Source organism: Scyliorhinus canicula, chromosome 14 (assembly GCF_902713615.1).
Source record: "Scyliorhinus canicula chromosome 14, sScyCan1.1, whole genome shotgun sequence".
NCBI lineage: Eukaryota > Metazoa > Chordata > Chondrichthyes > Carcharhiniformes > Scyliorhinidae > Scyliorhinus > Scyliorhinus canicula.
In genome coordinates, this window is record NC_052159.1 from 60,897,434 (window position 1) to 60,920,210 (window position 22,777).

At 47.6% G+C, this 22,777-nt stretch overlaps 2 protein-coding genes across 5 annotated transcripts in view; one reads left to right on the forward strand and one right to left on the reverse strand.

The window, feature by feature from the left end:
- LOC119977444 (GRIP and coiled-coil domain-containing protein 2-like) overlaps positions 1–22,777 on the reverse strand; it is a 179,186-nt gene that overhangs the window by 108,493 nt on the left and 47,916 nt on the right. The window lies entirely within an intron of this gene.
- Positions 11,190–15,256, forward strand: LOC119977450 (sarcolipin). Its single transcript, XM_038818370.1, has 2 exons — positions 11,190–11,343; positions 13,970–15,256. The coding sequence occupies exon 2, from the start codon at positions 14,100–14,102 to the stop codon at positions 14,193–14,195; it is 96 nt and encodes a 31-aa protein (XP_038674298.1). The 5' UTR covers positions 11,190–11,343; positions 13,970–14,099; the 3' UTR covers positions 14,196–15,256.

Consider the following 22,777-nt stretch of genomic DNA (forward strand, 5'->3'; position numbering starts at 1 on the left):
TCACCCTGGAATTTAAGTACGAGCCCAATGAGTATTTCACAAATGAGGTGATCACGAAAGTATATCAGATAGATTTGCGGCCGCTTAAATCATTCTGTGGTGAACCAGAAATCACTTAGTGCACAAGCTGTAAGATTGAGTGGAGGGAGGGCACAAATTTAACAATGAGAGCAGTTAAAACCAAACCGAAGCATTACAAAAACTGTACCAAATGAATCGTTCTTTAATTTATCAATCCACCTGAAGTTCCACAGCGTGGAATGTTAAGCAAATGTTCAGCAGCCAAACTCAACGCTGACTTTGAACTTGGCGGCTTCCTATGTGAACACATATTTCCGTGTGCCATGTTGTATTTTACAGGAGAGATCATTGCAGACGATGATGAATCTGATGATGAGTATTACGAATATATGTTTGAAGAGGATGTAGAAAGTAATGGCATGGAAGGTGAAACAGACTAAGACCAGTATGAAATGCTTGTAGATCTTTTTCACAGGAGCAAGGACAGGCTTAATGAGAAGGCCCAAGCAGCACGACTCTGGTGGCTTGGAAGGAATGATGAGGTGGTCACGGGGGATGCCCAGACTGCACTGGACACTGCCTCCACCCAGGCACCAGAAAGCGAGGTGCTCCAACATCCCATTGAGGCCGCAGAAGTGGGCATGGTCACACAACCCAGTGATGACACGTCAGTGCCTCATGATCCACCTGAGATGCTGCAGACCTCTGAGCACAGGGTGCAGACCAGCACCGAACCAGAGGCTGCCAAGCCTCAACACAAACACAAAAGAATTAGCAAACCAATTGTCAAAACAAGAAGGAGGAAGAGGGGAAGACTGAGAGAGCTAGGTCATCCCACTGGCAAATATAAGAAAGAAGAAGGTGAGGTCATGACTGATAACCCAGAAGCAAAAGAAACAGCAAACACACAGAGAAGCAGCAAACAACGTCATGGCAAGAAGCACAAAATAAAAAAGCTGGTGACGCACGGATGGCAATCACGATTGCATGCCTTACAAAGGCACAGAGTAAAGAGGAGATTAAGAGAATCTCCAAAATGGCTGGCAATTGCCAAAATGATCGCAGGGGTGATCCTGTGAGGGAGACATAATGACCTGTGCAAATGAGACAGACACTGACCAGGTATATCATGTTTATGGACATGTTTATGGACACCCTTCTTAAACTTCTTAAACTGGGGCAGCAGGGTAGCATGGTGGTTAGCATAAATGCTTCACAGCTCCAGGGTCCCAGGTTCGATTCCCGGCTGGGTCACTGTCTGTGTGGAGTCTGCACGTCCTCCCCCTGTGTGCGTGGGTTTCCTCCGGGTGCTCCGGTTTCCTCCCACAGTCCAAAGATGTGCGGGTTAGGTGAATTGGCCATGCTAAATTGCCCGTAGTGTGCTAATAAAAGTAAGGTTAAGGGGGGGTTGTTGGGTTACGGGTATAGGGTGGATACGTGGGTTTGAGTAGGGTGATCATGGTTCGGCACAACATTGAGGGCCGAAGGGCCTGTTCTGTGCTGTACTGTTCTATTCTATATCACAATTGTATAAAGTTAAAATACTAATAATGGTTGTAAACAAACATTAATGTTTTCTGAGGAAGGGGGAATGTGGTGATATGCCTGTAAGCAATATTGTAGGTGGCTGGTGGATCGACTTCCAACCAGCAGGTGGCAGTACAGACCCACCATGCGGTCTCAAGACAGGGGTCATGTGACAAGGCACTCAGATATAAGTGTGAGCACATCCAGTGATCGGGAGATGGTTACAAGACGTACAAGAGGACAGTCGTGCCTGGGGTAGTTCCAGGGGAGCACAAAGAAACTCTGTGATAACTTGCTCTGTAACATCTCTCTGGCACAGTGGGAAATCACCTGCTTCAGGAAAAACTACTCCGAATGGCGTGATTTATTTTCCAGGATGTGGGATGGAGTCTGGCCCGCCGCCACCATATCGGAGGTGACCACAGGGGCTGGCAATTACTGATGCAGCTGTTTAACAGGTCCACCTTGGATTCTCTGGACCCCCTCCCCCATATCCATACATGCCTAGTCATGCCAAATCTTGCCCCATCCCATAGCCCCTTATAGCTCTTATGTTAACTTAATGCCAACCTATGTCAATCCATGACTCCCTGTCGCACAGATCCTCGGACCTATATAGCCCCTAAGCCAATTCAGTGCTTACTCATGACATCACCGACCACCCTTTGTCCATACACCCTCCGTGCCAACTCATCCAGCATCCATCATGGGCAGACCTCAGGAACCATTGGTAGGCTTTTAAAATAATTTGACAGCTTGACCATTCTACAGATCTTATCCTTCCTTCGCCAGTATTTCCAGCTACTCTGAAATTATGTATATTGCACATTGTGGGATAAGGCTCTTGGTCCAAAAATTGAGTCTTTTTGAACTCATCGCTGAGTTAAAATGGCTCTGCTGAGCTTGGGTTTCCCTCATGTATGAGTCTTTTCCACCGGTGCAACAAGCTGGTCACGGATGCCACATACCAGGCAGCAGGCCAGTACACAGAAATCAAGGCCATTGCTGGTACAGGTTCCCCCAGGTACAGGGATAATCGATTGCATAATCATGGCCATCAAGGCTCCAGCAAAGCAGCCAGAAGCCTTCATTAAGAGAAAGGGTTTAAACTCATAAGAACAAAAGAAATAGGAACTGGAGTAGGCCATTTGGCCTCTCAAATGGCTCATGGCTGACCTAATTTGATTTGATTTGATTTATTGTCACATGTACCGAAGTACAGTGAAATGTATTTTTCTGCGGCCGAGGGAACATTCACAGTACGTACATAGTAGACAAAAAGAATAATCAACAGAGAACATTGACAAATGGTACATCAAAAAACAGTGATTGGTTACAGGGCAGAACAAGGAGCCAAACAAAGCAAATACATGAGCAAAAGCAGCATAGGGTATCGTGAATAGTGTTCTTACAGGGAACAAATCAGTCCGAGGGGGAGTCGTTGAGGAGTCTTGCAGCTGTGGGGAAGAAGCTGTCCTATGTCAGGATGTGCGGGTCTTCAGACTTCTGTACCTTCTGCCTGATGGAAGGGGCTGGATCTCTGATACTGCTGTCTGCCTTCCTGAGGCAGCGGGAGGTGTATACAGAATCAATGTGAGGGTGGCAAGCTTATGTGATGCGTTGGACTGAGTTCACCACATTCTGCAGTTTCTTGCGATCTTGAACAGAGCAGTTGCCATACCAGGCTGTGATGCAGCCGAATTGCGGCTTAAATTCACTTTCCTGCCTGCCTCCCTTCTGCCAAAATCCTTGACCCCTTGTCAATGACTAATCTGTCTAACTCAGCCTTGAATATATTAAATGGTGCAGCCTCCACAGTTCACTGGGAAGAGAATTCCAAATACCCACGAGCCTCTGAGAGAAGAAATTCCTCCTCGTCTCCATTTTAATTGGAAGACCCCCATATTTTGAAACTGTGCCCCTAGTTCTATATTTCCCCATGAGGGAAAACACTTTCTCAGCATCAGTGTCATCAGACTAATAATCCAGAGGTCCAGGCTAATGTTCCGGGGACAAGGGTTCAAATCCCACCATTGGCAGCTCGTGGGATTTAAATTCAATCAATAATCTGGGCTATAAAAATAGGCTCAGTAATGGTGACCACAAAACCATTATCGATTGTTGTGAAAACCCACCTGGTTCACTAATGTCCCGACAATCGCAGATGCCTCTCTCTGGGCCCTAGTTGTCTGGAAGAGCGCCCCCAGGGAGGCATCACTAAACCTCTGGGAGCCACACTTCCTTTAACTGCAGCCTCTCCTTGAAATCAACTGTTCTTTAACTCTATTCTAGTTGTCTGTATGTGTGTGTCTTTGATCTGAGTGCTACCGTCCCTTTAAATATGGGGCCTGCGTTTCAGCTCCTGGCCCTCACACCCACCACCGTTTGTTGGCCAGCTCCCATACCTGTCAGCTATTAATTGGACTGACATCCACTTTTATCTCCTGTCGACCGTAAATACTCCAAGGCCCCGACCGTAGAGCTCCTGGCGGAGAGGAAAGAGTTACAAAGGAACTTTGATCTGCTCTCCACCAGGAAAGCAGTGCTTCAACTTCGCCAAGCACGTGGGACCCTATACGAACATGGAGACAAAGCCAGCCGCCTGCTGGCACACCAGCTGAGAATGCAGGCAGCTACCAGAGAATTTGCACAAATCAGGGATACTAGAGGCGCATTACAAACAGAGCCAGAAAAGATCAATAAAGCTTTCAGGGCCTTTTACCAAGGGCTGTACACCTCAGAGCCCCCAATGGAGGAGTCCAGGATGAAACGATTCCTTAATGGACTGGATATACCAGTCGAGGGGGAGGGCCTAGAAGCACCACTAGCACTGGGAGAGATCATGGACAGCATAAGCTCCATGCAGGCAGGGAAGGCACCAGGACCAGAAGGATTCCCGGCGGACTTCTGCAAAAAATTTGCCACAGCACTGGCCCTGCACTTGCGGGAGATGTTCACAGACTCGCTGGCCAAGGGCACACTGCCACCCATGCTAGCACAGGCCTCAATCTCGCTGACACCTAAGAAATATAAAGACCCAACGGAATGTTGGTCATACAGACCCGTCTCACTGCTGAACGCAGATGCCAAAATACTGGCCAAGATTCTAGCCAAAAAGCTAGAAGACTGCATGCCAGAGGTGGTCGCAGAAGACCAGACAGGCTTTGTCAAAGGTAGGCAGCTTACCTCCAACATCAGGCGCCTGCTGAACGTGATAATGACCCCCTCCGGGGAGAGAACACCAGAGCTGATTGTCTCCCTAGATGCAGAAAAGGCCTTCGACAGAGTCGAATGGAAATATCCCAGAGATGTACTGGAGCAATTCGAGCTTGGAACAGGATTCACCTCCTGGGTAAAGCTGCTATACAACGCTCCCATGGCGAGCGTACGGACAAACAACACTAACTCCCGATACTTACAGCTGCACAGGGGCACCAGACAAGGATGCCCACTGTCCCCGCTGCTGTTTGCTGTAGCGATCGAGCCGCTAGCAATCGCGCTCAGAGTGGCAAAAAGCTGAAGGGGGATCCGAAGGGGCGGCAGAGAGCACAGAGTCTCACTCTATGCAGATGACCTGCTCCTCTGCATCTCAGACCCACAAAGCAGCATGGACAGAATCATTGCGCTCCTGAAAGAGTTTGGCGCTTTCTCGGGCTACAAACTCAACATGAGCAAAAGCGAGATCTTCCCGGTACACCCACAAGTAGGTGGGGCGGTGGGACTGCCGTTTAAACAAGCCCAACACAAATTCCGCTACCTGGGGATCCAAATAGCCCATGACTGGAAAGGGATCCACAAATGGAACCTCACTAGTCTGCCTGAGGAAGTAAAAAAGGACCTGCAAAGATGGAACACACTTCCTCGCGGTGAGAGTCCAGACAATCAAAATGAATATGCTGCACAGGTACCTCTTCCTATTCAGATCCATCCCGATCTACATCCCAAGGCCTTTTACAAAGCATTAGACAAACTAATCATGGCGTTCGTATGGGGGGGGGGGGGGGGGGGGGGAGAAGAATGCTCGGATCCCAAAGAAGGTCTTACAAAAAACAAAATCAAGGGGAGGGCTAGCCCTCCCAAACCACTGGGCGGTGACGGCCAAGTGAATAAGGGGATGGATCAAGGAGCCAGAAGCCGAGTGGGTGCGCGCGGAAGAGGCCTCCTGTAAGGGGACCTCCCTCCAGGCCCTCGCCACAGCGGCACTCCCATCCCCACCCCAAAAAACACTCCAGCAGCCCAGTGGTGATAGCCACCCTCCAGCCCTGGAACCAACTACGGGAGCAATTTGGCCTGACCAAAATGTCGGACAAAGCTTCCATCTGCAACAACCATAGGTTCCCACCAGCACTGACTGATGCCACCTTCAAAAGGCAGAGACAGGACGAGGGGACACTGACAGTCAGGGACCTATACACCGATGGCATGGTCGCGACACTGGACGAACTGACGGAGAAATTCCAGCTAGCCAGGGGGAACGAGCTAAGGTACCTGCAGCGCAGAAGCTTCCTACGAAAGGCGACAAGGACTTAACCACAACCTCCACGACAGACATTATTGGAAGAGTTACTGGACGCAAGCATATTAGAGAGAGGAAACTGTAGCGACATGTACGACTGACTGGTATAAGGGGCCGACACCATACTGGACTCAACAAGAATGAAATGGGAGGAGGACCTGGGGATTGAGATAGGGTGGGGACTCTGGAGCGAAGCACTGCAGAGGGTCAACTCCACCTCCACCTGCGCAAGGCTCAGCCTGACGCAGCCAAAAGTGATCCATAGAGCCCACTTAACAAGAACTCGTATGAGTAGGTTTTTCCCGGAGGTAGAGGATAGATGTGAACGGTGCCAAGGAGGCCCGGCCAACCATGTACACATGTTCTGGTCTTGCCCCAGACTTATGGAATACTGGACTGCCTTCTTCGAGGCAATGTCCAAAGTGGTGGGGGGGTGAGAGGGAAGCCATGCTCGAAAATGGCAGTCTTCGGGGTTTCAGACCAGCCAGATCTATTCCTGGGGAGGAGGGTGGACGCCCTTGCCTTTGCCTCCCTGATCGCCCGCTGTAGAGTCCTGTTCGGCTGGCAGTCAGCAACATCACCTAAAGCTGCAGACTGGCTGTCCAACCTCTCGGGAATCTCTCCAAATGGAGAAAATTAAATTTGCCATCCGAGGGTCAGACGATGGCTTCCACAGAACGTTTGAGCCATTCACCCAATTGTTCGGGGACTTGTTTGTGGCCAACTAACAAACAGAAGAATAGCCAGGTAGCCAAGAACCAGGGGAAAGCAGCCAAAGCATGAGAGGGAGAGATAGACCGGGAGAGGGGGTGGGACAACTCAGTCTAAGACAGGGGTGGCAAACTACGGCCCACGGGGCCGCAAGCGGCCCGCCAAAGGTCTTTATGCGGACCACCAAGATCAAGTCATCAAAAAAAAAATAAAAAAAAAATAAATTTTTTTTTGTAAGGTTAATGGGGGGGGGGGGGGGGGGGGGGGGGGGTCTGTTGGGTTACTTACTGGTATAGGGTGGATACGTTGACTTGAGTAGGGTGATCATTGCTCGGCATAACATCGAGGGCCGAAGGGCCTGTTCTGTGCTGTACTGTTCTATGTTCTATGTTCTATGTTCTATATGAGGCGCCCAGAATCATAACCGGGTGAAGCGCCATTTTTGAAAAGTAGAGAAAAAGAGGGCTAAAGGCAGGATGCCGCCGGGGGAAGCGCTGAGGTATACGCCGCACGCTAATTGGTTACAACCGGGACTATTAATTAATATGCTATGCGGCCCTTTAAAATTGTGAATTTCTGAACACGAGAAGACAACAGTGGCAAAATCCGTCCGGGAGAAGCGAGGGGCAACACCGGCACCAGACCCATTCAAGGATTGCCCTCCAGAATTATCTCGCCGGCACAAACAGTTGCCTACTTATATATATATCATATCATATCCTGCGTACATAACGGCAAATATACTCTGTTCAAAAATCCAATAAAAAAACATTTATTAAAAAAATTATAACCACTGTATCCATGAGGTCTTACAAACTAATTCTGAGCCCAGTTTCTGGACTGCCTCCCTCCGTTTAATGTGCAGCTCGACAATTCAGCCAGGAAGTAGAAATTAAGGCATTTCAGAAATCTACACTGATCATCTGCTATTCGGAAAAATACCCGTTTATTCTTATTCTTTGTTTCCTGTCTGCCAATGAGTTTTCTGTCCATCTCAATACACTACCTCCAATCCCATGTGTTTTAATTATACATACTATTTAATCTCTTATGTGGGACTTTGCCAAAAGCCTTCTTGAAGTCCAAATAGACCACATCCACTTTTTCCCCCTCATCAATTCATCCTCGAAGAATTCCAGTCGATTTTTCAAGCATGATTTCCTTTTTGTAAATCCATGCTGACTATCCGATTCTACCAGCTTTACAAATATTCTGCTGTGAAGTCTTTGATAATGGACTCGAGGCTCTTCCCCACTACCGACATCAGGCTAACTGGTCTATAATCCCTCTTTCTCTCTACCTCCCTTTTTATGTAGTGGGGTTACATTAGCCACCAATCAGTAGGAACTGTTCCAGAGTATGTAGGATCTTGGAGGATGACCACCAATACATCCACAATTTCTAGGGCCACTTCCTTAAGTACCCTGGGGTGTAGATTATCAGGCCCTGGGAATTATCAGCCTTCAATCCCATCAATTCACCAACACCATTTCTCAACTAATACAGATTTTCTTCAGTTCACAGAATAGAATCCCTACAGTGCATAAAGAGGCCATTCAGCCCATCTAGTCTGCATCGACCCTTCGAAAGACCATCCTACCTAGGCTCACTCCCCACCCTATTCTTGCAATTCCAGCTTCAGGGGCAATTTAGTGTTGCCAATCCACCTAACCTGCACATCTTTGGACTGTGGGAGGAAACCCATGCAGACATGGGGAGAATGTACAAACTCCACACAAACAGTTACCTTAGGTTGGAATCTAACCCGGGTCCCTGGTGCTGTGAGGCAGCAGTGCTAACCACTGTGTCACCATGACACCCATTCCCTCTTACTCAACACTGTGTTCCCCAACATTACTGGTATGTTTAATTGTGCCCTCCCTTGTGAAGACAGAACCAAAGTATGCATTTCGTTGGTCAGCCATTTCTTTGTTCCCCCTTATAAATTGCTCTGTTTCAGACTGCAAGACATTTGTCTTCACCAATCTTTTTCTCTTCACATGTGGAAGACACCAGCTCTATTTCACCATGACCTCTTGGAATCCTCCATTCGTTTCTCATGCTGGTTATTTGAGATCTAGTTTTGGATACTATAATACAAGGTAAGGTTTCAAATGTTGTTGTGATTCTAAGCTTGGTCAGTCATAGAACATAGAACATAGAACAGTACAGCACAGAACAGGCCCTTCGGCCCTCAATGTTGTGCCGAGCCATGATCACCCTACTCAAACCCACGTATCCACCCTATACCCGTAACCCAACAACCCCCCCTTAACCTTACTTTTATTAGGACACTACGGGCAATTTAGCTTGGCCAATCCACCTAACCCGCACATCTTTGGACTGTGGGAGGAAACCGGAGCACCCGGAGGAAACCCACGCACACAGGGGGAGGACGTGCAGACTCCACACAGACAGTGACCCAGCCAGGAATCGAACCTGGGACGCTGGAGCTGTGAAGCATTTATGCTAACCATCATGCTACCCTGCTGCCTCAGTCGTGGTACTACTGAGCCACTCTTGGTGATGGACATTAAAGTCCCCCACCCAGAGTACATTCTGCGCCCTTTCCACCCTCAGTGCCTACTCCAAATGGTGTTCAACATGGATGAGTATGGATTCATCAGCTGAGGGAGGCAGTACCTAGAATCCCTGCAGTGCAGAGGGAGGCCATTCAGCCCATCGAGTTTGCACCGACCCTTGGAAAGAGCACTCTACTTAAGCCCACGCCTTCCACTCTATCCCCGGCATTCGTGAATCAGTTGGGTTTTTATGACAATCAACAATGGTTTCATGGTCACCATTAGACTTTTAATTCCAGATGAAACAGTGATCTTAAATTCCATCTGCTGCTGCTGTGGGATTTGAATCTGGTCCTCTGAGAATTACCCTGAGTTTCTGGATTACTAATCCAGTGACAATACCACTGTGCTACCGCCTCCCCAAGTGAGCAGACATGGAGTGCAGACCGTAATATTTCTCAGTAAGGGGGAAGAGATGTGCAGGAATTATTGTAGTTCTAACTAGCAACCGGTTATAGAGTCACTCGTGGCAGTTTGGGAACAGGTTGCCTGCTCAATCAACACTTGCAAAATATCCAGATCAGGCAGTTAAACAGACAGCAAACCCATTCATGAAAATAAATCAATGAAAAAAAATCTTATTTTGACATTTACAATGGCCAGGATTTTGCGGCCCCGTTTGCTGTGGGTGTAAATGGCAAATTGGATGCAAAATCCTGCGAGAAGCCAAAGATGAGATTCTAGCCAGTGAGATCTTGTGATGCAATCGCCCACCCTTTACTATTGATGTAACACAGTTCACACCCCGGAAGGTTAGGAACCATATTTGAATACTTTTCCATATCATTAACGCTTCCTTGCTGTATCATCCCTCCACATTTGGAATGTGAGCCAGGTGATGTGAACCTACTGGAGAGAACCCCAAGGAGGAGAGGGACATGCCCAGCAATTTCCATGCACAGATCTGTCATTGCCCCCAGCATGCTGGGTGGGGCTTCCCCTGGTGAGATTCAATCAGGGGATTCCCTGTGTCCATTGGGGTATCCCTGTGGTTTTCTTTTGGAGAGGGGGTTCCCTGTGTGAATTTGGGGGGGGGGACTCTCCATGTCCATGGGGGGGGGGGGGGGGGGGGTATCTTTGTTTTTAGTTTTAGATAAAAGTGCCTCATGTATCGGGGCATGGGACCCATCGCCATCACTTTTTTTCTAAAGTGCTGGGAAATATGGCGGGAAAAGCAAAAGTGCATATGGTGGGCTGCACACTGCATTTCAGGCCTGAGCCAGCACTTTGGAAAAGAAAATTCCACCCGGTGTTTCTCCATGCACATTAATAACAATAATCTTTTATAATAATCTTTATTGTCACAAGTAGGCATACATTTACACTGCAATGAAGTTACTGTGAAAAGACCCTAGTCGCCACATTCCGGCGCCTGTTCGGGTACACTCTGAGGGAGAATTCAGAATGTCCAATTTACCTAACAGCATGTCTTTCGGGACTTGTGGGAGGAAACCGGAGCACCCGGAGGAAACCCACGCAAACGTAGGGAGAATGTGCAGACTCCACACAGACAGTGACCCAAGCTGGGAATTGAACCTGGGACCCTAGAGCTGTGAAACACCAGTGCTACCCACTGTGCTACAGTGCCGCCCACTGATTAAATAGAAGGTTTATTTGAATTACAATTAATTGCAATTACAATTATTGAATTACAATTATTGCATTGCCATTTCCTATTATTTCTTTCTACTATGATAGTACATCATCTTTGTGGTTCAGATTCTTTAAGATATAACAAGCATTTTAATTAAACATTACTCTGAGAACCCACCAATCATTTGGGCCCATCTACTCCGTGACATGCTACACATGTGACATCATTGCTTTTATTGCCAAAAATGTAGTGCTGTCCTCCCTCTTGGACTACTTTAGATCCTGTTCAGAGACCTGCTGCCCAGACTGCACAAGACAGAGTGAGGCAGAGCTATCTTGCTTGACCTGGAGAAGCATTCATACCTGCAACATTTAGATAAATTTGCTCCATAGGTAAAGTATAAACTTGCATGTTTGTAAAGTAATATGGCAAGTAACAGCTGTTGCTTTTTACAAGCTTTGTAAATCTTTCCAAATTTTAGAATTATATCCTGAATTTTTCAAATGCTTTAATAACCAACCAAAGCACTATCTGACTTAATTAAACGAACCACTGATGTTGCATTGAGTGGAAGGAACTTGATTATGGTGCAGTGGGCAAGCATTCAAATGCATTTTTAAAATGGGATTTCTGAACTTGTCTCTTTCCACTTTTAAGATATTAATTTTTGAAGAACAAAGAAGAATGAACTGTAAAGTTAGGAGTTAAATACAAACATTAATTAGTTAAACCTACAAATAATATGAGGATGTTTAACTGCTAATTTATTATATGTTTTAGATGTATAATTCTTCTCCAGTTATTGTATTATTTTCAGTGGTTTGAAATGCTATCAATAAAATGTTATATTATATTCACTACAATTTATCCTTTCAAGAGAAAGTTACTTTTTAGTTTGCTGTTAGAATATTGTAACCATGTATTGCACTCCAATAGGCATCTCTAATTTTCTTTTGTAATATTCACCTTGAAATGGACTTCAAGACTATTTTGGATTTTGTCTAAGGGTGTCCGGCCCTCAATTGCTCTGATGTAGCTCTAAAATGATTAAATGCACTCTACACCAAAAAGGAAGTGTAAAGCTTCTTGATGCCAATGTATTTCAAAATATGCAATGAAATGGAAATGGCCAAATTTCCCATCTCTGTCCCACTTCAACAAAAGTTTGAGATTTTGTGCTTGAGAGATGCAATTGTTTCTTGAAATAATATGGATCTTATTTATAAACAGTATGCACACATATGTCCCTAAACAGACAAATAAATACTGCTCTTAAAATTACTTAGTATTGTTACTTTTCCCTGTTTAATTTCCGAAACATCTTGCTAAGAATTTTGAATGTTTAAAATAAACAAATTGAGTTAGTACTAGATCAGTTAGTATTAAATCCCAATGTATTTTTAGGCCATGGCTGGTCAAATATTTCAATATCCCTTGTCACATATGTTGAGAGCAGCGGTGTTAATTCCAAGCATAAATCAAACTTCTTTGTAACCTGATAGTATACCACTTCACAGTTGCAGAGTGCACTCCAGAAGTACATAGAATAAACTAGCCAAAGTTGGTTATATTATGTTATTTTGCTTGACTGTTTTGGAAAATACTTCAGATGCAACAGACAGGTTTTCAGTTTGATTCATTAAATTCATCCCTTAATTGAATGAATGTAAAAATGATAAAAATCAGTTTGATCTTAAGAGGTTTCTGTACTGTCCTCAGGCTGTGGTTGCCAAATATTGTACTCAAGATTATAAAGTAATATAAGCATATTCATTGCACAACTGTTAAACTCATTTCCATGCGGGGGCGGCACAGTGGTTAGCACTGCTGCCTCACGACGCCGAGGACACGGTGTCGATCCTGGCCCCGGGCCACTGTCCGTGTGGAGTTTGCACTTTCTCCCCGTGTCTGCGTGGATCTCACCCCCACAACCCAAAGATGTGCAGGGTAGGTGGATTGGCTACACTAAATTGCTTCTTAATCGGGAAAAAAGAATTGGATACTCTATATTTATTTTTTAAAAACTAATTTTATTGCTGGCTAATTCCTGTCTTTTCCTGTCTTTAGTAAAGTTTCATTATGCACTTTTTAAAATGTTTTTGTGCTACTCAAGGTGAAATAAAGCTTTTTTAAAATCATTTTGCTAACTTAATGTCCATAGAACCACAGGATCCTTACTGTGCAGAAGGAGGCCATTTGGCCCATCGAGTCTGCACCAACCCTCTGAAAGAGCACCCTAACCTGCCCACATCCCCACCCTAACCCCATCACCCCACCTAACCCGCACATCTTTCGACACTAAAGGACAATTTAGCGTGGCCAATCCACCTGTGGGAGGAACCGGAGCACCCAGAGGAAACTCCCGCAGACACAGAAAGGAAGTGCAAACTCCGCACAAGGCCGGATTTGAACCCGGGTCCCTGGCACTATAAGGCAGCAGTTCTAACCACAGTGCCACCGTGTGTCGGTATTGAACAGCTCCAGGTGTGGCAGAACATGAAGCAGAGCAAACCTCCCTGCACTGAGTCGAGTTTATTGCATCCTGGCAATTCCTAGTGATTCCAGCTTCTGACGATCAACCTGAAGTGTGATTTTTGTTTTCATTCTTTCTACACTTTTGATTCGTAAAGCTGCTCAGTAAGATTTTCAGCTCACTGCAGGGTATGTATGGTTAGTTATCTGCAGTGGCCCCATGTACACTGGGAGCTGTCCAAGATCATTTCAGTTAAACTGTTTGGAATCAATTAAAGATTCTGAGGCTAACATCTCATAGTACGGGTCGGATTTGAATTGCGGTCTCAGAAATGAAAGCTATGTACAGTGATGTATACCTCTCAGTCAACTACAATGCATAGTTTGAACATAAAATAAATTATACTTAACAGGGCCGATCAAGAGTTAATATGTTTCTGATGCCATTTTATTCCTTTTTACCGTGTTATTTGTTGAGAACTATTTGGAAAGTTCTATGGAAAACATCTAAACTAACAGGAAGGATTTGTGTAACCTTTATTTCAGACAACTTAAAGGTTTGAGGAGTGCATTGGAGTGCAGTTCAGCCTGCTGTTATTTGACGTGCTGACTCATCTGAAGTGGTCTATTCCTGTGGAACTAGTTGCAACATCCTGCTCCTCAACACTCTATAGCCATGGATAAATCTACACAAGAGCTCTTCTTGAACTTTATGGTGGTCTTGATGACTGTGCTACTTATGTGGCTTCTTGTTAAATCCTATCAGGAGTGAGAGACTGTCCTCTATGTAAAACTAGCTCTTACAATAAATTGGGCCAGTCTATCGTGGCTCCTGTTGTTCTTTTGCTTGATCTCTGAGGAAGCTATTTAGTGGCTAGTGGGTGCATGTAGATGATTTTTCTGTGCAATTGTTGTTTGAATTCTGGTTCTTTGCACATTTCATCTTTTTGTCAAATGCCCTATTTTTATCCTCTGTAGTGTATTTGAAAGGGCATGTGTCACCCCTTTCATGGTCTGGGGATATGAACATGAGTAAAAGTGCCTGCAAAGAGAAGGTATTTCACAGTACTAACCTTGTAATGCTGCATACAGCCAGAGTGGTTAGAAGCAATGGACTACAACCCAGCAGATTCTGACCAGCCTTACACTTGCATGAGACAACAAGGTGGCAATGATGCTTCCCATCAAGGATGTCATCATATTTTCAAGCAGGCTTAAAAAGCAAACCAAACAGGAAAAAAACAAGAAACACTTATTTTGATTTATTTCTCTTCTCTATTATACACATCAATCTTGGTATTGCTGAGCAATATAATTCTGTCCCTTCACTTAGGGGTCTCAATTTTCTGGTTTAAAATACCGAAATACAGGATGACACATGCCCTTTAGTACATACAATGACCTGTTTTAATATTTGCAGTATTATGAGATGTTACATATTTGGCTTTGTTTGTCGAAGGGCACTTGCCGCTGACATTTCAATGAAAAATGTGATTAAAATGGTCAACGAAAATGAATATAGTAGCATCACTGAATTCAAACTGCTCCCAGTCAATTCTGTGTAATGAACAGTTGGATTTCAATCTTTTGATCTTTTATTCTTTATCATGCCCACTCTTGAAATGAAAGATTATTGATTATCTTCACTATAGGTATGTCCTATAATATTGTTTGAGGTACAAAATCATGTATAAGATGTACTGTACAAGTGTCACAGTATTAATCCTTAGCCATCGACATATGGATCTCAAAAGTATATTCAAATTATTTTTTAGCAGGTTAAAGGTTCCCTCATGTATCATTTTATTTTAATTAAATGTATATCCAAACTTTTTTCATATTTCTCAGGTTGCTTTAATCACTGCTACACGGGAACTACCCATACCAGTATATATATGAAGTACAACCACTTGTACTTAAAATAATGGGTGGAATTTTCCAGGCCCACCACCAGCAAGTTTTGAGATGGGCGGGAGCAGTAAATTTGGAGTGAGGCGAAAAGTCAGATTCCCGCCACCGTAATGCTGAGACAGATTTGTCCCTTGTCATTTTCATGGTGGGATGATGGTGGGTCAGCTTTCCTGTTTATCCGCATAGCAATTCCATGCATTAGCCGGTCATAAATACTCATTAAAAACACAACTGGCCGGAATCATGTTCCCACTTCCAAATACATGCCATGCTAACAGTCTAAATCATGACCAGAGGCAAGTAGCGAGTAGCTGCCCACCCTTACTTCACTTGTGACTTTGAGGTGAGTGCAACATTTGAGTCTATCTGGAACACCGCTGCATGACTTCCTCAGTGATGCCAGTGTTAGCCCACACTGGTGAGGGTGTATGGTGAGGCTGTACCCAGTGGGTGCCTCAAGTGTTGAGCTGGGCTGTACACTGTGACTGCCTCAGTGTTGAGTTGGGCTGTTCACTGTGTCTATCACAGGGGCTGAGTTGGGCTGTTCACTGTGTCTGTCTCCGGGGTGGAGTTGGGCTGTTCACTGTGTCTATCACAGGGGCTGAGTTGGGCTGTTCACTGTGTCTGTCTCCGGGGTTGAGTTGGGCTGTTTACTGTGACTGCCTCAGTGGTAAGTTGGGCTGTTCATTGTGTCTGTCTCCGGGGATGAGTTGGGCTGTTCACTGTGTCTGTCTCCAGGGTTGGGTTGGGCTGTTCACTGTGTCTGTCACCGGGGATGGGTTGGGCTGTTCACTGTGTCTGTCTCGGGAGTTGAGTTGGGCTGCTCACTGTGTCTGTCTCAGGGCTCGAGTTAGGCTGTTCACTGTGCCTGTCTCGGGTGTTGAGTTGGGCCGTTCACTGTGTGTCGGGTGTTGAGTTAGGCTGCTCACTGTGTCTGTCTCAGGGGTTGGGTTGGGCTGTTCACTGTGTCTGTTTCAGCGGTTGAGTTGGGCTGTTCACTGTGTTTGTCTATGGTGTTAAGTTGGGTTGTTCACTGTGTCTGTCTCGGGTGTTGAGTTGGACTGTTAACTGTGTCTGTCTCCGGTGTTGAGTTGAGCTGTTCATTGTGTCTGTCTCGGGTGTTGAGTTGGGCTGTTCACTGTGTCTCGGGTGTTGAGTTGAGCTGTTCACTGTGTCTGTCTCAGGGGTTGAATTGGGCTGTTCACTGTGTCTCGGGTGTTGAGTTGGGCTGTTCACTGTGTCTCGGGTGTTGAGTTGGGCTGTTCACTGTGTCTCGGGTGTTGAGTTGAGCTGTTCACTGTGTCTGTCTCAGGGGTTGAATTGGGCTGTTCACTGTGTCTGTCTCGGGTGTTCAGTTGAGCTGTTCTCTGTGTCTGTCTCCAGAGTTGAGTTGGGCTGTTGACTGTGTCTGTCTCGGGTATTGAGTTGGGCTGTTCACTGCGACTGTCTCGGGTGCTGAGTTGGGTTGTTCACTGTGTCTGTCTCCGGGGTTGAGTTGGACTGTTCACTCTGTCCATCTCGGGTGTTGAGTCGGGCTGCTCACTGTGTCTGGCACGGGTGTTGAGTTGGGCTGCTCACTGTGTCTGTCTCAGCGGTTGAGTTGGGCCGTTCACTCTGTCGCGGGTATTGAGTTGGGCTGTTCACTCTGTCTCGGATGTTGAGTTGAGCTGTTCACTGTGTCTGTCTCCGGGGTTGAGTTGGGCTGTTCACTGTGTCTGTCTCAGTGGTTGAGTTGGGCCGTTCACTCTGTCTCGGGTATTGAATTGGGCTGTTCACTGTGTCTGTCTCCGGGGTTGAGTTGGGCTGTTCACTGTGTCTCGGGTGAGGGGTTGGGCTGTTCACTGTGTCTGTCTCAGGTGTTGAATTAGGCTGTTCACTGTGTCTGTCTCAGGAGTTGAGTTGGGTTGTTCACTGTGTCTGTCTCAGGAGTTGAGTTGGGCTGTTCACTGTGTCTGTCTCAGGGGTTGAGTTGGGCTGTTCACTGTGTCTGTCTCAGGTTGAGTTGGGCTGTTCACTGTGTTTGTCTCAGCGGTTGAGTTGGGCTGTTCACTGTGTCTCGGGTGTTGAGTTGAGCTGTTCATTGTGTTCCGGGTGTTGAGTTGGGCTGTTCACTGTGTCTGTGTCCGGGGTTGAGTTGGGCTGTTCACTGTGTCTCGGGTGTTGAGTTGGACTGTTCACTGTGTCTGTCTCAGGGGTTGAGTTGGGCTGTTCACTGTGTCTGTCTCAGGGGTTGAGTTGGGCTGTTCACTGTGTCTGTCTCAGGGGTTGAGTTGGGCTGTTCACTGTGTCTGTCTCGGGTATTGAGTTGGGCTGTTCACTGTGTCTGTCTGAGGGGTTGAGTTGGGCTGTTCACTGTGTCTGTCTGAGGGGTTGAGTTGGGCTGTTCACTGTGTCTGTCTCAGTGGTTGAGTTGGGCTGATCACTGTGTCTGTCTCAGGGGTTGAGTTGGGCTGATCACTGTGTCTCGGGTATTGAGTTTGGCTGTCACTGTGTCAGTCTTGGGTGTTGAGTTGGGCTGTTCACTGTGTCTGTCTCGGGTATTGAGTTGGGCTGTTCACTGTGTCTGTCTGAGGGGTTGAGGTGGGCTGTTCACTGTGTCTGTCTCAGGGGTTGAGTTGGGCTGTTCACTGTGTCTGTCTGAGGGGTTGAGTTGGGCTGTTCACTGTGTCTGTCTCAGTGGTTGAGTTGGGCTGATCACTGTGTCTGTCTCAGGGGTTGAGTTGGGCTGATCACTGTGTCTCGGGTATTGAGTTTGGCTGTCACTGTGTCAGTCTTGGGTGTTGAGTTGGGCTGTTCACTGTGTCTGTCTCAGGGGTTGAGTTGGGCTGATCACTGTGTCTCGGGTATTGAGTTTGGCTGTCACTGTGTCAGTCTTGGGTGTTGAGTTGGGCTGTTCACTGTGTTTGTCTCAGCGGTTGAGTTGGGCCGTTCACTCTGTCGCGGGTATTGAGTTGGGCTGTTCACTCTGTCTCGGATGTTGAGTTGAGCTGTTCACTGTGTCTGTGTCCGGGGTTGAGTTGGGCTGTTCACTGTGTCTGTCTCAGTGGTTGAGTTGGGCCGTTCACTCTGTCTCGGGTATTGAATTGGGCTGTTCACTGTGTCTGTCTCCGGGGTTGAGTTGGGCTGTTCACTGTGTCTCGGGTGAGGGGTTGGGCTGTTCACTGTGTCTGTCTCAGGTGTTGAATTAGGCTGTTCACTGTGTCTGTCTCAGGAGTTGAGTTGGGTTGTTCACTGTGTCTGTCTCAGGAGTTGAGTTGGGCTGTTCACTGTGTCTGTCTCAGGAGTTGAGTTGGGCTGTTCACTGTGTCTGTCTCAGGTTGAGTTGGGCTGTTCACTGTGTTTGTCTCAGCGGTTGAGTTGGGCTGTTCACTGTGTCTCGGGTGTTGAGTTGAGCTGTTCATTGTGTTCCGGGTGTTGAGTTGGGCTGTTCACTGTGTCTGTGTCCGGGGTTGAGTTGGGCTGTTCACTGTGTCTCGGGTGTTGAGTTGGACTGTTCACTGTGTCTGTCTCAGGGGTTGAGTTGGGCTGTTCACTGTGTCTGTCTCAGGGGTTGGGTTGGGCTGTTCACTGTGTCTGTCTCAGGGGTTGAGTTGGGCTGTTCACTGTGTCTGTCTCGGGTATTGAGTTGGGCTGTTCACTGTGTCTGTCTGAGGGGTTGAGTTGGGCTGTTCACTGTGTCTGTCTGAGGGGTTGAGTTGGGCTGTTCACTGTGTCTGTCTCAGTGGTTGAGTTGGGCTGATCACTGTGTCTGTCTCAGGGGTTGAGTTGGGCTGATCACTGTGTCTCGGGTATTGAGTTTGGCTGTCACTGTGTCAGTCTTGGGTGTTGGGTTGGGCTGTTCACTGTGTCTGTCTCGGGTATTGAGTTGGGCTGTTCACTGTGTCTGTCTGAGGGGTTGAGGTGGGCTGTTCACTGTGTCTGTCTCAGGGGTTGAGTTGGGCTGTTCACTGTGTCTGTCTGAGGGGTTGAGTTGGGCTGTTCACTGTGTCTGTTTCAGTGGTTGAGTTGGGCTGATCACTGTGTCTGTCTCAGGGGTTGAGTTGGGCTGTTCACTGTGTCTGTCTCAGGAGTTGAGTTGGGCTGTTCACTGTGTCTGTCTCAGGTTGAGTTGGGCTGTTCACTGTGTTTGTCTCAGCGGTTGAGTTGGGCTGTTCACTGTGTCTCGGGTGTTGAGTTGAGCTGTTCATTGTGTTCCGGGTGTTGAGTTGGGCTGTTCACTGTGTCTGTGTCCGGGGTTGAGTTGGGCTGTTCACTGTGTCTCGGGTGTTGAGTTGGACTGTTCACTGTGTCTGTCTCAGGGGTTGAGTTGGGCTGTTCACTGTGTCTGTCTCAGGGGTTGGGTTGGGCTGTTCACTGTGTCTGTCTCAGGGGTTGAGTTGGGCTGTTCACTGTGTCTGTCTCGGGTATTGAGTTGGGCTGTTCACTGTGTCTGTCTGAGGGGTTGAGTTGGGCTGTTCACTGTGTCTGTCTGAGGGGTTGAGTTGGGCTGTTCACTGTGTCTGTCTCAGTGGTTGAGTTGGGCTGTTCACTGTGTCTGTCTCAGGGGTTGAGTTGGGCTGATCACTGTGTCTCGGGTATTGAGTTTGGCTGTCACTGTGTCAGTCTTGGGTGTTGAGTTGGGCTGTTCACTGTGTCTGTCTCGGGTATTGAGTTGGGCTGTTCACTGTGTCTGTCTGAGGGGTTGAGGTGGGCTGTTCACTGTGTCTGTCTCAGGGGTTGAGTTGGGCTGTTCACTGTGTCTGTCTGAGGGGTTGAGTTGGGCTGTTCACTGTGTCTGTCTCAGTGGTTGAGTTGGGCTGATCACTGTGTCTGTCTCAGGGGTTGAGTTGGGCTGATCACTGTGTCTCGGGTATTGAGTTTGGCTGTCACTGTGTCAGTCTTGGGTGTTGAGTTGGGCTGTTCACTGTGTCTGTCTCAGGGGTTGAGTTGGGCTGATCACTGTGTCTCGGGTATTGAGTTTGGCTGTCACTGTGTCAGTCTTGGGTGTTGAGTTGGGCTGTTCACTGTGTTTGTCTCAGCGGTTGAGTTGGGCCGTTCACTCTGTCGCGGGTATTGAGTTGGGCTGTTCACTCTGTCTCGGATGTTGAGTTGAGCTGTTCACTGTGTCTGTGTCCGGGGTTGAGTTGGGCTGTTCACTGTGTCTGTCTCAGTGGTTGAGTTGGGCCGTTCACTCTGTCTCGGGTATTGAATTGGGCTGTTCACTGTGTCTGTCTCCGGGGTTGAGTTGGGCTGTTCACTGTGTCTCGGGTGAGGGGTTGGGCTGTTCACTGTGTCTGTCTCAGGTGTTGAATTAGGCTGTTCACTGTGTCTGTCTCAGGAGTTGAGTTGGGTTGTTCACTGTGTCTGTCTCAGGGGTTGAGTTGGGCTGTTCACTGTGTCTGTCTCAGGAGTTGAGTTGGGCTGTTCACTGTGTCTGTCTCAGGTTGAGTTGGGCTGTTCACTGTGTTTGTCTCAGCGGTTGAGTTGGGCTGTTCACTGTGTCTCGGGTGTTGAGTTGAGCTGTTCATTGTGTTCCGGGTGTTGAGTTGGGCTGTTCACTGTGTCTGTGTCCGGGGTTGAGTTGGGCTGTTCACTGTGTCTCGGGTGTTGAGTTGGGCTGTTCACTGTGTCTGTCTCAGGGGTTGAGTTGGGCTGTTCACTGTGTCTGTCTCAGGGGTTGGGTTGGGCTGTTCACTGTGTCTGTCTCAGGGGTTGAGTTGGGCTGTTCACTGTGTCTGTCTCGGGTATTGAGTTGGGCTGTTCACTGTGTCTGTCTGAGGGGTTGAGTTGGGCTGTTCACTGTGTCTGTCTGAGGGGTTGAGTTGGGCTGTTCACTGTGTCTGTCTCAGTGGTTGAGTTGGGCTGATCACTGTGTCTGTCTCAGGGGTTGAGTTGGGCTGATCACTGTGTCTCGGGTATTGAGTTTGGCTGTCACTGTGTCAGTCTTGGGTGTTGGGTTGGGCTGTTCACTGTGTCTGTCTCGGGTATTGAGTTGGGCTGTTCACTGTGTCTGTCTGAGGGGTTGAGGTGGGCTGTTCACTGTGTCTGTCTCAGGGGTTGAGTTGGGCTGTTCACTGTGTCTGTCTGAGGGGTTGGGTTGGGCTGTTCACTGTGTCTGTTTCAGTGGTTGAGTTGGGCTGATCACTGTGTCTGTCTCAGGGGTTGAGTTGGGCTGATCACTGTGTCTCGGGTATTGAGTTTGGCTGTCACTGTGTCAGTCTTGGGTGTTGAGTTGGGCTGTTCACTGTGTCTGTCTCAGGGGTTGAGTTGGGCTGATCACTGTGTCTCGGGTATTGAGTTTGGCTGTCACTGTGTCAGTCTTGGGTGTTGAGTTGGGCTGTTCACTTTGTCTGTCTCAGGGGTTGAGTTGGGCTGTTCACTGTGTCTGTCTGAGGGGTTGAGTTGGGCTGTTCACTTTGTCTGTCTCAGGGGTTGAGTTGGGCTGTTCACTGTGTCTCGGGTATTGAGTTTGGCTGTCACTGTGTCAGTCTTGGGTGTTGAGTTGGGCTGTTCACTTTGTCTGTCTCAGGGGTTGAGTTGGGCTGTTCACTGTGTCTGTCTGAGGGGTTGAGTTGGGCTGTTCACTTTGTCTGTCTCAGGGGTTGAGTTGGGCTGATCACTGTGTCTCGGGTATTGAGTTTGGCTGTCACTGTGTCAGTCTTGGGTGTTGAGTTGGGCTGTTCACTTTGTCTGTCTCAGGGGTTGAGTTGGGTTGTTCACTGTGTCTGTCTCTGGTATTGAGTTGGGCTGTTCACTGTGTCTGTCTCGGGAGTTGAGTTGGGCTGTTCACTGTGTCTGTCTCAGGGCTCGAGTTAGGCTGTTCACTGTGTCTGTCTCGGGAGTTGAGTTGGGCTGCTCACTGTGTCTGTCTCAGGGCTCGAGTTAGGCTGTTCACTGTTCCTGTCTCGGGTGTTGAGTTGGGCCGTTCACTGTGTGTCGGGTGTTGAGTTAGGCTGCTCACTGTGTCTGTCTCAGGGGTTGGGTTGGGCATTTCACTGTGTTTGTTTCAGCGGTTGAGTTGGGCCATTCACTCTGTCTCGGGTGTTGAGTTGGCCTGTTCACTGTGTCTGTCTCCGGTGTTGAGTTGGGCTGTTCACTGTGTCTCGGGTATTGAGTTGGGCTGTTCACTGTGTTTGTCTCGGGTGTTGAGTTGGGCTGTTCACTGTGTCTCGGGTATTGAGTTGAGCTGTTCATTGTGTCTGTCTCGGGTGTTGAGTTGGGCTGTTCGCTGTGACTCGGGTATTGAGTTGGGCTGTTCACTGTGTTTGTCTCGGGTGTTGAGTTGGGCTGTTCACTGTGTCTCGGGTATTGAGTTGGGCTGTTCATTGTGTCTGTCTCGGGTGTTGAGTTGGGCTGTTCACTGTGTCTGTCTCAGGGGTTGAGTTGGGCTGTTCACTGTGTCTGTCTCAGGGGTTGAGTTGGGCTGTTCACTGTGTCTGTCTCAGGTTGAGTTGAACTGTTCAC

What these genes read in the sequence shown, in the direction of transcription:
- LOC119977450 (XM_038818370.1), top strand. Translation starts at nt 14,100, where the DNA reads ATGGATAAATCTACACAAGAGCTCTTCTTGAACTTTATGGTGGTCTTG.